Here is a 14,047-nt window from a genome sequence, read left to right as displayed (position 1 = left end):
ACTTTAAAATATTGCAAAGAATTATTTACACCTTGATTCACACGAATTTTTCAAATGAATTCAATCATTAATAAGTGACGTTCAAGTTACTCCTACGGATGTTGCTCAATATTTGATGCCTAAAACTTCGGATATGAATGCATAAGAATGCTTGAAAGCCCTTATTCAAGATCTTGTGAACACAAAATAGATTAAGGTGTTAGAGAATGAGAAAGGGACTGATCAGATTGTTGAGAAGAAGTAAGATAATGAGGTTTCTGAAACTCATGAAGAGACCGAGGATTCTGAGAGCGACGAAGAGACCGAGGAAGAAAATGAAGAAGAGACCGAAGAAGAGATTAATAGAGAAAGAAAAGAATGAAGTAGAGAAGAAGAAGTGCAGATTCAATTGGTTTGTAAGTTAGTTAATTAATATCTTTAATTAGTCAGTTAATAATAGTATTAGCTTGAGGTTTGTTTCTTTTAATCGCTGATTATTCCCTCTTTGTTAACAATACGTAGAAAATGTATAAGAAAAACTAACAAAAGAGAGTAAACATTAAGATTAGATGTTTATGCACGATCCTCTTAGATGAAGTTAAGTTTTTATTAGTGTTCAATAACTGATTGGTAATAACAATAAGCGGATCGTGTTTTGTGTAGTCCAAGTTAATTGAAATTTTCAACAAATTGAGGTGCAGTTATAAATCTCTGTTGATATAACTATTTGTGTGATCCAACCTATAAGAAATTGAATCTATGTCTGATTCAGTTAACGTTATGCAAGAGTCTGAATACTCAAAAGTTGAAGATGTTACTACTTCGTTGACTCATGATCCAGGAGTTGCAAAAACATCTATTATAATCTCTAATGAAATAGAAGATGCTGATAAAGAGTTGGTAAAAATCCTAAAGCTTATAAAATCTCTGTCTTCAAGAGTGATAATATCAAAGACAGAGTCAAATCTTCTTAGAAGGGAGATCAGAGATAAAGACATTCAACTGAATTTTCTAGCCAAAGAGAATATGGATCTCACTGTCAAACTAGAAGCTCTTGGTAAATATCTTACTCAAGATAAAGAGGCATGTCCTATGATTCTGACTAATGATGCTGTTGTGATTTCTTATGATAATGAGGAAACTAAAATTCCTTGCTTGACTTTTACAGACTTTGATAAAACCGGTTTAGTCACATCTGAAACAGATCAATATGATGGTAGTTTGCCTAACTACATCAAGTCAGAAGAGGATGAGAAACCAGCTTCTAGGTCTACTGATTATCAAGCGAAATCTTGTACAAAGGAAACTTTGAACTGATTCCGCGATGGTGATCTTAAGGAATAAAACTTTCAGTCACTTGACATGAGACTTATATTTCTTCAAAATACGGTGATAAAATTTTTGAAGGAAGTTTCTTGTCTTAAAAAACTGAAAGATCATTCCTCAGTAGAAAGACAGATCATTCCTCAGTATAATTTTAGGAGCTTTAAATAATCCAAGTGTTGGTAAGAGTGTTGTCGTACTGGTACTTGCATACTCTGAATTTTATACCCAATCGAAGACGTAAAGTTTTGTAATGTGTTTTTTCGAAGTTTCTTAGTAATCCATTACTTGTATATAATTCAATTCAATGTGATATTTAATGGTATCAAAATTCTGAATGATCACATTGATTAATTTTCTTTGTTTAGCTTGTTTTCTTTTTGATATTATTGTTTGGATTATTAAGAATTGTGATCATGTTTGTATTCTTAATTGTATTATTAATAATTTTTTGTATTGTTATTAAGAATTACTTGTATATAATTGTATTGTTGTATCTGATTACTTACGTTTTTTCTAATCGATTATTCGCTTTCTTGGCTTCCTACTAAATTAATAATTAATTACTTTTTTTATAGCTGTTTTGGTGTTGTAAGTGTAGATTTGTCAGTAACAAGGACTCCATTTTTTTCATTATATAAAAATCCACCATTTTCTAAATACTCGTCCCAAGCTTTTAAAGTATTAAAGATGGCGCTGCAAAAAAAAAATTTAGCATAGCCGTGGCGAAAAAAAATAAAAAAATAAAAAAACTACTCGCTGATCAAACTTTCTCAATCAAATAAGGGGTCGTCAAACCAAGTATATTTTACATGAGGTGCAAGAAGCGATATTCAACGTACTTCAATTGTTAAGGAGTCTCTACATAGGTGTGGTACTCACCTTAATTAAAAAAAATTGTTAAAAACAATTTTTTCTTCAAAAATTTAGCTATTAACTAAGCATAGGGATCCAATCCAAATATATACTTAAGTTACTGCTCAGTCAACTCTGTGGAATATTATGGCACCTCTTAACCATATTCCAATTTGACTCTGTTTCCTTTTTTTAAACACTAAGTTCACATTATCTTCTTCTTGATTTACTTGATGCATAAATCTAAAACAACAAATATCAAATTATCCACTTCACTCCTTAAAACTCCATTGATTCTTCTTAACAATGTGGGTATTGTCAGTTGACCCATCATTTTTGCACTCAATGGCAGCTACCGCTTATAATTTTTGTTTTCCGATGCTCATTAATCCTCCCGCATTATCATCATCATCTCTAATGCCTTCTAAACAGAAAACCGATACATGGGATATTCAAAATTCAATAGATCATCATTGTTCAATTAAATTTGTCTTGTAATTGGTCAACTTTCTATTTCTATATTATTTTATTTATTGGATGGTTCGATCTTATATCAACCAGATTTTCTATGATTGCCGAAGACGAATAAAATCTTGAGCTATCCATCTTAAGAAGACCCGTTGTAAGTTTCTTGCAACTTGGTGCACCATTCTGCACATAAAAATCTCAACCTACATATTCTTAAACATTTTCGTCCCATTTCAATTTATTAGGTTGGATACAAATTACCCACTTGTCTGTCTATGTTATTGTGTGTTTTTTTCATAATCTTTGGTAAATACTAGTTTTAAAAAAAAAATATTTTAACAATAATCATGAAATATTCTGGAAATGAATTTGCAATATCTTAATGTATTTACATTGTGTATTAATACTATTTAAATTATGAAAATATATCTGATATGTTAAAAGAAAAATATATTAATAACGTGGTAAATGAACCCACCGGAAAGAAAGTCATATAATTTATGGGAAAACATATATGAACTAGATCATCATATAATTTATAAGTAAACATATATGCGCTCAAAGTCATTTACCTAATACAATGATGATATTTTCTGATAATTCATGTATACTCTATAGTCATATAGAATAGAGATTATAGATGGAAACAAGTGTTTATCTATGTCACTTTATAGTATCGTAGAATAAAGATTATAGTTTATTTTTGAGATGATTTCTTATTCTCCGACATTTTAGCGTCACACGTTAGATAACAGACTAGGACCTTGCAACTTCTAACTATGTAATTTGATTACAATTTGTTAATCTATAAAATGGTAATTGATGCCTTATTTAACATTGCAATTACTGATTTCATCCCCCATTGACAAGGGTAGAAATGAATATATGAAACTCTGTTAAATCCGTATCAGGAATATAAAATAGTGATCAGGATTTCTTATTCGAATATGGATATACAAATTATTATCAAAAAATGCAAGGTTTTGGATACAGATACATATGTGATACTATTGGCATTCGAAAATATCAAATTTGAAAGTTTCATACACTTATATATTTATTATGTATCTTTTTTTTTAACCAATTTCAAAAACCAATTGAAGTATCTAATGATTTTTATACAATGTATGAACAAAATAATTCAGATTAATTTTATTGTATTTTTTTGATCAAATATCGACCAACCTGACAGTGTGAAACATCACATGTCAGTTTGGTCACCCTGTTAATTTGAAACATCTTTCAATGGATCCAAGGAAAGCCCTGGAGACGTGGGTATCCTTATATGGATCACCTGGTACTGGCAAGTTTAGCATGATTGTTTCTACGTCAAATCTAGACATCAAACTGACGACGGTGAAGAGTAATAACGATCTTAGAAAGCTCCTACAAAACATAACATTCAAATCCATTATGGTTATTGAAGATTTTGGTTGTTATCAGGACCTTGCAGAAAAACACATCAAGGATTTGGGAGAAAAACAAACAAAGAAAAGAAAATGAATGATTCAGACTTGGATGACATGAAAAAAATGATTCGAACTCAGATGACCAAAACAAAAGTATCTTTGTGAGGGATTTTGAATTTCATCGACGAGCTATGGTGGGCTTGTGGTAAAGAAAGAATGATACTGTTAATAGTACTATGTAAAGAATTTAAACCCTGATCTATTTAGAAAAAGTCATATGGATAAACACATTAAGATGACAAACTGTTGTTTCGAAGGAATCAAAATATTGTAAAAAAAAAACTATTTACGCCTTGAGTCTCACGAGTTGTCTGAAAGAATTCGATCATTAATAAGTGTAGTTCAAATTACTCATACGAATGTTGCTGAACAGTTGATGCCAAAAATTTGGAGAATGCCGAAGAATGCTTGAAAGATCTTATTCAAGATCTAGATAATGCAAAACATATTAAGGTGCTAGAGAACGATAAAATGACTGGTTCTTGAGAATAAAGAAGAGAATGAGGTTTATGAAACTGATGAAGAGACTGAGGATTTTGAGAGAGGCGATGAAGCCGAAGAATAGAGTGAAGAAGAGACTGAGGAAGAGATTAAAGAGAAAGAAAATAATCTAAATAGAGAAGAAGAAATAAAGATTTAGTTGATTTGCAAGTTAATTAATCTATTAATGTCCATGATTAGTCAGGTAGTGGTAGTATTTGGTTGAGGTGCGTTTCTTCTAATTTAATCATCGATTATTCCCCATTTGTTAACAATAGATAGGAAATAAATAAGAAAAGCTGACGGAAAAAAAAGTAAGTTTAAAGATTATATATGTATGAACAATCCTCTTACACCAACTTAAGTATTTAGTAGTGTTCAATAACTGATTCCTAATAAGAATAATACCAAGTGAATCGTTTTCTTCTATAATCCAAGTTAATAAATTGTGAAATTTTCAGCAAATTGAAGTGCATCTATGAATCTCAGTTGATATAAATCTTCTGCGTGAGAATGTCTATACCGTAGATATGCAAACTAATGTATGTTAGGAACTTTAAACAATCCAAGTGTTGGCAAGAGTGTTGCTGTGTTGTTACTTGCATATTCTGAATTTTCTAACCAATCGAAGACATAAATTTTTATAATGTGTTTTTGAAGTTTCTTAATGATCCATTTCTTGTATATAGTTCAATTCAATGTGAATTTATTGATCCATTTCTAGTATATTTATTGGTTGATCAAAATTCTAAATGATCACTTTGATTGAATTTCATTGTTTGACTTGTTTTGGTTTTGATATTAGTGTTTGTGTTGTCAAGAACTGTGATCATGTAAAGTACCTCGGTTGTGATGTTGTTTCTGGTTGCTTACTTTTCGTTTGATCGATTCTCGGCTGCCTACTGAACTAACAATCACATGTTTTTATAGTACCTATTTTTAATTTTGTAAGTGTAAGAACTTGTCAGTCACAAAAATTCCATTTTTTTTTTCATATATATATGAAAAAAAAAACCAGTTTCTAATACTAATCCTAAGCCTCTAAACGTTATAGATGGCACTGTAATAAGAGATGTCCATAGCGAAAAAATTCCATTTGCTTATACTAATCCTAAGCCTCTAAAATGTTAGAGATGGCACTCCAAAAAGAGATTAGCATAGCGCTTGAGAATTTATGGCAAAAAAAGAAAATAATTGTTATTTGATCGAACTTTCTCAATCAAATAGTCAAAACCAGTGTATTTTACATGACTTTAGCATCAAACCTCATGAGAAACAACTGCATGAAGTGATATTCAACGTACTTCTATTTTTAAAGGGTTTTCTAACTGGATGGGCTGGCAATAGAGACGGACCGAGTGCCCTAGGATTAGGGGTGAGAGGATGTGTGGATGCGGATTTGGTATCACCCGCGTCCAATCCATCTAAATGAGGGATTTGAGATTTTCACCCACGTTCAATTTATTACCTTTCGGATGTGACACCCGTGGATGAGTGGATGAACGGATTGGATGTGGATTGATTTGCAGATTTAAATAATTTAGATCATTAAAATAATTTAGTTTTGTTATAATAACCTTCAAATATGTATATATAAATATAATCCTTAGGATGGGGTGTCCAACGAATGGGTGATGTTCCACTTGTGTCCAATCCATAAAAACGAATGATTTCAAAAATTCACTCACGTCCAATGCGCCGCGAAACGGATTGGCCGTCCACCAACTAAACTGTCGATTAGTTTGGATAAAATCCATCAATTTTGGTGTTTTCGCTCATCCGGTAAGATATATACGGGGTGGGTCCCACCTTAATTTAAAAAATTGTTGAAAAGTTTAATAACGTATTTGGATACAAATTTGATTATGAATTCTGCTTCTCTAGAAGTAAAACTATTTTGTTTCACAAAAAGTTAATCATTTTACTTTTAGAAATCGTTTTAAAATTCTTTACCCAAATCGATTTCTTGCTTCTTTTTTTTTTTTGATTTTTAGAAATCAAAAAATAACTTTTTAATGTACATTGGAACGTGTTATAAATTTTCTTCAAATTTAGCTATTTACTAGGGGAGTTACTAATCAAAAAGGCGAGTTAATTTTGAAATATCTAAAGGGGATATCTACTTAATTTTGAGCTGGACAAAAGGCAAGTTAGTACTCAGTCAAAGTCCGGCGAATATTATGGGACCACCTAACAATATTCTTGTTGGACTCCATTCCTTTTAAACACTATCATCTTCTTCTTGATTCACTGCGCATCTAAGACAACAATCATCAAATCCTTTACTTAACTCCTTCAAACTCCATTGATTCTTCTTCACAATGGGGGTATTGTTAGTTGACCCATTTTTACACTCCATGGAAGCTACTTCCTATAATTCTTCTTCTCAGATGCTCATAAATCCTCGTGTATTATTATCATCATCATCTCTAATGTCTTTTAAACAAAAAACCAATACATGGGCTATTCAAAATTCAAAGGATCATCACTGTTCAAGTAACATAATGAGGAGGACTAGTACTTATAGAGTGCAAAATGCAACACCATGGCCAATTCCTATATCTGATGAGTATCACCATTGGAATGGGTTTCGGGGTAGTACTAGTATTGCTGCTGCTTTACTGGTAGGAGATCGTGCAGGAGAAAAAACGATAAACAATGAGGTAATGATAATCCATCATTAAAAAAAACTGAGGCTTAATTATATAGATGTTAATGTGATGCTTTTGACCTTTTGCATTTTTTTTCATATAGATAAGAGATTTGCAACTAAAGTTTGGAGAGCGTGATTTCGCCGGAAGCCCAAAGGTTCCGGTTTACGTCATGCTGCCGGTGAGCAATTTTGCATGTTTTTTTGCTGTCCTCCATTAGCTTCTCATGTTGCATTATTTGTTTTATTTTGGGTGGTACATAGTTGGGTGTGATCAATATGAAGTCAGAACTGGTTGATCCAGATGCATTAGTAAAGCACTTGAAAATCTTGAAATCGATAAATGTCGATGGTGTTATGGTTGATTGTTGGTGGGGGATAGTAGAAGGGCGTCGTCCACAAGATTATAACTGGACTGGTTATAAAAGACTGTTTAAGCTCGTTCGTCGACTGAAACTTAAATTGCAAGTTGTAATGTCATTTCATGAATGTGGAGGCAATGTTGGTGATAATGTGACTATTCCATTGCCTGGTTGGGTAAAAGAAATTGGCAAAAACAATCCTGACATTTATTTTACCGATAAAGAGGGACGCCGAACTTATGAATGCCTCTCTTGGGGGATTGACAAGGAAAGGGTCTTGAAAGGCCGAACTGCAGTTGAGGTACTGAATCGTTATGCTTTGAATATTTTCATTATGCTTGGCAACAATGCAAATTTCCACTTCCTCTGTAGGTGTACTTTGATTACATGAGAAGCTTTCGAGTAGAATTCGATGAATTCTTTGAGCAAGGAGTAATCACTGAGATTGAGATTGGTTTAGGACCCTGTGGAGAGCTGCGCTACCCGTCTTATCCTATAAAGCATGGATGGAAGTATCCCGGCATTGGCGAATTTCAGGTAATTATGTTCTTGATCATTCCGATTTCGATCTCTGAGTGACGCAAGAAGATTTTTACACCAAAACAAAATGATTCTTACCAGTACTGTTGTGAGATTATCCTTTTTGATTCGTGTTTTGTCTTCAGTGCTATGACAGGTATTTGATGAAGAGTTTGACAAATGCGGCGAATGAAAGGGGTCATGCTTTTTGGGGTAATGGACCTAAAAATGCTGGTTGTTATACTTCAAAACCCCATGAGACTGGATTCTTCTGTAACGGAGGTGATTTCGATAGTCACTATGGGAGATTCTTCTTGAATTGGTACTCACAACTTCTGATTGATCATGCCGACCGTGTACTTTCTCTTGCCAATTTGGCTTTTGAAGGCATCTCTATTGCTGCAAAGGTGTGCATGCCCACATATTTAAATCTTTATGTATCTGCATTGAGGGACAATATATTGTGGCGCAATTTCGGTTGTTCTTCTCTTGATATTACCATTCTTACTTTTAAATGTTTCTTTAAATTCTTTTGAGCAGCTATCAGGTGTTCACTGGTGGTACAAAACAGCTAGTCATGCTGCTGAATTGACTGCAGGGTTTTATAACCCAAGCAACCGCGACGGCTATGCTGCAATAGCTGCGATACTAAAGAAGCATAACATTTCTCTAAACTTCACATGTGTTGAGTTGAGAACTTTACACCAGGAGGAAGGTCATCCAGAGGCAATGGCAGATCCAGAAGGTTTGGTCTGGCAGGTACGTACACCGCAAGAACGGTGTCATCTCTAGTAGTAAAAGAAAACATTAAGGTATTTGGTTATCCTAATATATCATTTTCTCCTCTCTTTAGGTGTGTAATGCTGCCTGGGATGTTGGTGTACCAGTGGCTAGTGAGAATGCCCTTCCTTGCTATGATAAAGATGGTTATAACAAGATTTTGGAAACGGCCAAACCCTCGAGTGATCCAGATGGAAGGCACTTGGTTGCCTTTACATACCTTAGGCTCACACCACAACTGATGGAGAACAAAAGATTCGCAGAGTTTACACACTTTGTTCAGAAAATGCATGGTACTTATAGCCTCTTAACTGTAAGATTATATCGTTGACCGCGTTGTTGAAACATGCTCTCATAGTAATGTTTTTCAGGACTGAAACTTGATTATTCATGCAACTGTGGCAGGAGAAACTGTTCAAGAAAGCCGAAGCAACGTAAAGAAGAAGATGGTTGTGTCAGGGATCCATTGACAAAATCCTATTCCTGGGAAACTTTGATGCAGCATACCCAGAGACCGAGTTACGGTTCCTCAGACTACGGATAGGTTCATTCTCTTTCCTTCCGGAAAAGTTCTCTTCTTCTTTGCAATGTAATAACCAGAGCCAGGACTGGGGATCCATCAAGGCCAGAAAAGTAATCCTGACGGTTGAAAGAATAACAGAATGACACAAGGAAAAAAGAAACGGCCAAGCATATGACTTGAATGAGGACGGAACAAGATCATATTACATTTTACTTGTCTAAATGAGACCAAAAATTTACACCATACTTGGTTGTTTCCAGACTTTACTGTGTGCATTTGTACTACATTTCACTGGAGTATCGTCTTTTACTCAGACTCGCTAACTTCATTGTTATCCTTGACAAAGAGTATCTCACTCAATCTATCCCAGCTCTTCTTGGATGACCCCATTGATGAACCACCTGCTTCAGATTCGCCACCACTGGGTCGGTGGATATGCCTTCGGATGTCCCATTCGTCATCATCTTTATCAGCAAATGTTCCGTACTGGGATGGGGAGAAGGAATTCGGGATGGATAACATAGCTGCCTGTTTTAGAGCTGCCCTGTACTCCTCATGTTCTCTAGTAAGAGATTCTTCTCGAGTGATCCGCTGTTTCGCTGGAATTTCCATTGACTGGTCCTTCTCAAGCATCAACTGCACTTGTGAAAAAGAAATTTTTACACACATCAGATTAGTAGGGCATAAAAAATTTCGATACCCAAGGTGAACCCGTATAAATTTAGATGAAACCACATTATGACCAAATATAAATAGACAAACATTTTCAGTAACATTGTGTTGAGAGTGATGCATCATGACCAGTAAGGCTCCTACCAAGTTTGATTTTGCAAACTTGTATTTACTAGAGGTTCCCAATATCCAAAAAATCGGACAATTCAAGTCTAAGCACTAAGGTTCCAAGGTTTTGGCAATCCACATCTGAAAAATGGGCGGAGCCACACACTTTTCCCAAGTTCAAATGATCTTGAACGTCCAAGCCTTTTTGCTTTCTTGGACCGGCTTTGGATACTATTCTAGGAGTCATAGGATTATGATGAGAAATATTAATGGGAGGAAATGCTTATACGTACATCTAAAGCTCTTTGAGATTCCCTCTCTACCCAAATGATGGCATGATCTGCAGTTGCATTGCAGGAAAGGACAATTTGCTCAAACCTGCCAGCCACAGGCACTGCCGTTCTGACAACTGGGGGATATCTCTTACACCTGAAGTCATCACAAGTATGAATATCAATGAACTGTAGATTTTTTAATATAAATTAATTATAGGCTAATTTTAAACTAAAACTACAACACCAGACCATATTTACATCAGTTATGTACCCTTGAACCGGTGAACTGATAAGAAACACCGTTTCTTATCAGAATGGTTACAAAACATAATAGGAAATGTAAACTTGCCCTGAAATTCAAAATACCTGAACGGTTTTCTGTTGACAATATGGTACAAGCGACCGGCTGCATACAGCCTCCTTGGGTCTCTGAGCATCGTTGACTCTGGTGTGCATGTATCGATCATGCACCTTAGGCCAAGTAAGCATGGTAAACTGTTTAACAAAAAGAACAACCATCACCAAGGGGGAAACATATTTGAGACGCAAACTGCAAATTGTATCACATCAGTTCACAGAACGGTGATTTTTACCTGTGCTACTATGGAAATTCATTAAAACATACCAAAAACCCAAAGGAGAGTTAATTTTTACACGTTTTGTTTTTGACAAAAACTGTAGGTCTTTGCAAGTTAAACATCCTACTCAAGTACAAATTGACAGAATAAAGACACTTGTAGATGAAAGGAAACTAGACTTACCAGAAGACCGACTTAAACATGTCTTCCAAGGGAGTCGCTGTTCGAGGTAAGAAATCATCCTGATTTAGTAAAGTAAACTACTATCAGGGATCAATTTAATACAGATTTAAGTGTCATCATCATAAATGAAAAGGTCTTATGGAACATATAGCCGGCATACTACATCCAGCTGAATACAGTATACTAAGATTTGCAGTTAGACATACATCCACCAAGTTAGCAAAATTGAACTACGAAGTACAGAATAAGAAAAATAAGAGCATGAACTTGCCTGAAGTACAACCGAGTTGATAATATCTGCATATCTCACAGCTAAATTTAGAGAGACACATCTAGCAGGCGCAATGGAATAGCACTTGATCCGCTTCCGATCTAAATTCCCCAATTTGTTGCGGTTCTGTACCACCACCATTGTCAAAAGTGTTGCCACACCGGACCCTAGCGAATGACCTCCAAACATCAACTTATAATTCGGATACTTCTCTACCAATTCCTTCAAAACTTCACATTCTTCCTCAAACACCCACTCAGCTGCCTTCAGTAGCCCATTGTGAACATAACCGCCATCAAATTTCCTTTGTCCCAATTTATTATCTAATAGAACAGTATAATCACTCTCTTTCGCCAAATTAAATCCCCTAATAACTAGAATTATCTCCCCCATGTCATGGTTCAGGTATATCGTATACGGAGGAGCATGACCTTCAGTATTCTCATACGTTTTCCGCAAAATTATCCAATCAGGATTAATCCTATACCCTCCCGGCGGCGCCCAAAGAGGGTTCCTTATATCATCTTCATACACAGATAAAACAAGCCGACAAATTCGAGGAACAGGCTCAAATTCTTCTGTTACAGCAATACCCCAATTCTGACTTTCAGCACCTGCACTATGTAGGCATCTCTTCCATGCCCAACGTGCACAACCCAAGCAGTATACGCATTCAATTAGGGGCAAGCCGCAAATAAACGACATTTAACACTTATGGTTTGAGCATTTTAACACACATTAGCAGGCCATCTCTAACAATTGCTCCAAATCAAACCATTTAAGATGTGAATTCATTGATGAAGACTTGTTTCTTCACCTCCTTTCAACAACAACTCCAAAATTGAGATAAAATTACTCCTTAATTGACATAAGCATATGGAATTCAACTATAATTCTAACTACAACAAGCACAACAAAGGGTATATAATCAATCAAATTGAACTACTTACAACTACAGAATGGAAATTTCAACCAGACAAAGACGGAAAAGGAAGAAACTTGATTATGGGTTTCAATAAAGAGACAAAAATCTAACAAGGGGTTATGAGATAATTGCTGATGGGTACCTAAAAATCAAACCTTTGACTCAAAAGAACTTGAGCAACAGAGAAGAAGACGTACTAGAAGTTGATACACCAATCAATTGGAAAACTCTTGAAGGATCAGGTAAAGGAATATACCATGCTTTGCACGAGTTTGAAAGTGAAGTAACGAAATTCTTCTTCTTTTTCAACACCAATTCTTTTGGTGGTTGAAGGTAAAAGTAAGTAGGAGTAGTTCTTAGAGAGTGAAATGAAATGAAACAGAGGGTCATCAAAAGTCAACCCTTTAATGGAGCCATGCCATCACATAGTTGTTTGTTCTTGGTTTGGGTGCCATGTGTAGATTCTGTTTTTTGGTGGTGTAACCTTACCCACGTAAAATACGTGGGACGATGTTCCTGCTTCACATCTTACAAACACCTCATCTATCAATTTGAATAAGCATGTCATTTTGTGACATTCACATTCTAGATATATCTGTATCACTCTTTAGAAAAAATTATGATAGAATATCGATCTTTCTTTAGGTAGAATATACATTGCAAGCTAAAACTCCGCTTTGGGTTACTTTTTCTCTATCAAAAACACTTGGTAACAAATTTGTCATAAAATTTTTACTAAAATCTGAGTTTGATAAATAAAAGCTTAAAATACTTTCAGAAAGAAGCACTTTCGTTTCACCTATTTAAATTTTAAAGCTACTCAAGATTAGTGTTTGAAAGCTGGAAAAATAGAAGTTGTGGGAAGTCGCTGGTCAATAGCGTTCAAAATCTGATACTTAAATGGCTTCACAACAGTTCTTACCAAGAAAGTATAGAACTTTCAGGAACTGAAGCATATTTGTGTGGGCACTAACCCTAGATGGCTTAGTGCTTCATAAAATAACTTTAGGGATAAAACATTCAAACCATCAAAATAAAAATAAACTAAAGAGATAGTAAACCTGGTTAAACTGGGCCCTATAAGGATTAATTTGGTCATATCACTACGTGACAAAAAAGAGACATTTTGAAGTAAAATGAAAAGCCTCTTAACCAATTATTTTTTAATGGCTAATTTATCCCTGATTAATTAGTGTTAATTCGGGTGATTAGTGGTAATATATCGTGGTAGATGTGAAATTAAGTTGCGTTAATGAATCATTTGAACATGAAAAAAATTGAAATTTTGAAATTTTTTGAAGAACACCAACCCAAAAGCGGTATATGTTGCCATTGGTATCAACCGATTGTAACCTCAAAAACATACAGAGATTTTCTGAAACTTGCTTCTACTCAAAATCGGTTTATATGGACATGAAAATCAACCGATTATCCAGAATCGGTTTATATGGGCATGAACATAAACCGATTGTGGGTAAATTTTTCCTTTTTTATCTGTGAATTATGTGTTTTTAAACATCAAATAAAATTAAAATTCATTTTATACCCGAGTTAAGAATGTTTCAAATTGTTTAAGAAGTTGTACTCGTTTTCAATTCGAGTATAAAGTTACACTCGTTTTCAAATT

At 34.6% G+C, this 14,047-nt stretch overlaps 2 protein-coding genes across 3 annotated transcripts; one reads left to right on the top strand and one right to left on the bottom strand.

Annotated features, from left to right (window-relative positions):
* The first annotated feature begins 6,865 nt into the window (after nt 1-6,865).
* Nucleotides 6,866-9,415, top strand: LOC113304291 (beta-amylase 2, chloroplastic-like). Its single transcript, XM_026553365.1, has 8 exons — nt 6,866-7,237; nt 7,329-7,406; nt 7,489-7,887; nt 7,959-8,123; nt 8,252-8,512; nt 8,646-8,864; nt 8,959-9,178; nt 9,291-9,415. Exons 1-8 carry the CDS (start codon nt 6,896-6,898, stop codon nt 9,353-9,355), a joined length of 1,749 nt encoding a protein of 582 aa, XP_026409150.1. The 5' UTR covers nt 6,866-6,895; the 3' UTR covers nt 9,356-9,415.
* Nucleotides 9,416-9,560: 145 nt separating this feature from the next.
* Nucleotides 9,561-12,798, bottom strand: LOC113304292. 2 transcript variants are annotated; one of them, XM_026553366.1, is made up of 5 exons: nt 11,496-12,794; nt 11,225-11,283; nt 10,830-10,958; nt 10,482-10,617; nt 9,561-10,044 (listed from the first exon to the last, which is right to left on the bottom strand). In XM_026553366.1, the coding sequence occupies exons 1-5, from the start codon at nt 12,198-12,200 to the stop codon at nt 9,715-9,717; spliced, it is 1,359 nt and encodes a 452-aa protein (XP_026409151.1). In that variant the 5' UTR covers nt 12,201-12,794; the 3' UTR covers nt 9,561-9,714. The 2 variants fall into 2 exon arrangements, with proteins under 2 accessions (XP_026409151.1, XP_026409152.1); XM_026553367.1 differs by having other exon boundaries at nt 9,914-10,049; nt 11,496-12,798.
* Nucleotides 12,799-14,047: the final 1,249 nt, after the last annotated feature.

This window comes from Papaver somniferum, chromosome 8 (assembly GCF_003573695.1).
Source record: "Papaver somniferum cultivar HN1 chromosome 8, ASM357369v1, whole genome shotgun sequence".
Classification (NCBI taxonomy): Eukaryota; Viridiplantae; Streptophyta; class Magnoliopsida; order Ranunculales; family Papaveraceae; genus Papaver; species Papaver somniferum.
This window is presented reverse-complemented; position numbering and strand designations above follow the sequence as displayed.

What these genes read in the sequence shown, in the direction of transcription:
- LOC113304291 (XM_026553365.1), top strand. Translation starts at nt 6,896, where the DNA reads ATGGGGGTATTGTTAGTTGACCCATTTTTACACTCCATGGAAGCTACT. An exon ending in CGGTTTACGTCATGCTGCCG is followed by an intron (nt 7,407 to 7,488) that starts GTGAGCAATTTT and finishes GGTGGTACATAG; the next exon opens with TTGGGTGTGATCAATATGAA. An exon ending in AAGGCCGAACTGCAGTTGAG is followed by an intron (nt 7,888 to 7,958) that starts GTACTGAATCGT and finishes CTTCCTCTGTAG; the next exon opens with GTGTACTTTGATTACATGAG.
- LOC113304292 (XM_026553366.1), bottom strand. Translation starts at nt 12,200, where the DNA reads ATGTCGTTTATTTGCGGCTTGCCCCTAATTGAATGCGTATACTGCTTG. An exon ending in TCAACTCGGTTGTACTTCAG is followed by an intron (nt 11,284 to 11,495) that starts GCAAGTTCATGC and finishes TTACTAAATCAG; the next exon opens with GATGATTTCTTACCTCGAAC. An exon ending in AATCTCAAAGAGCTTTAGAT is followed by an intron (nt 10,045 to 10,481) that starts GTACGTATAAGC and finishes TCACAAGTGCAG; the next exon opens with TTGATGCTTGAGAAGGACCA.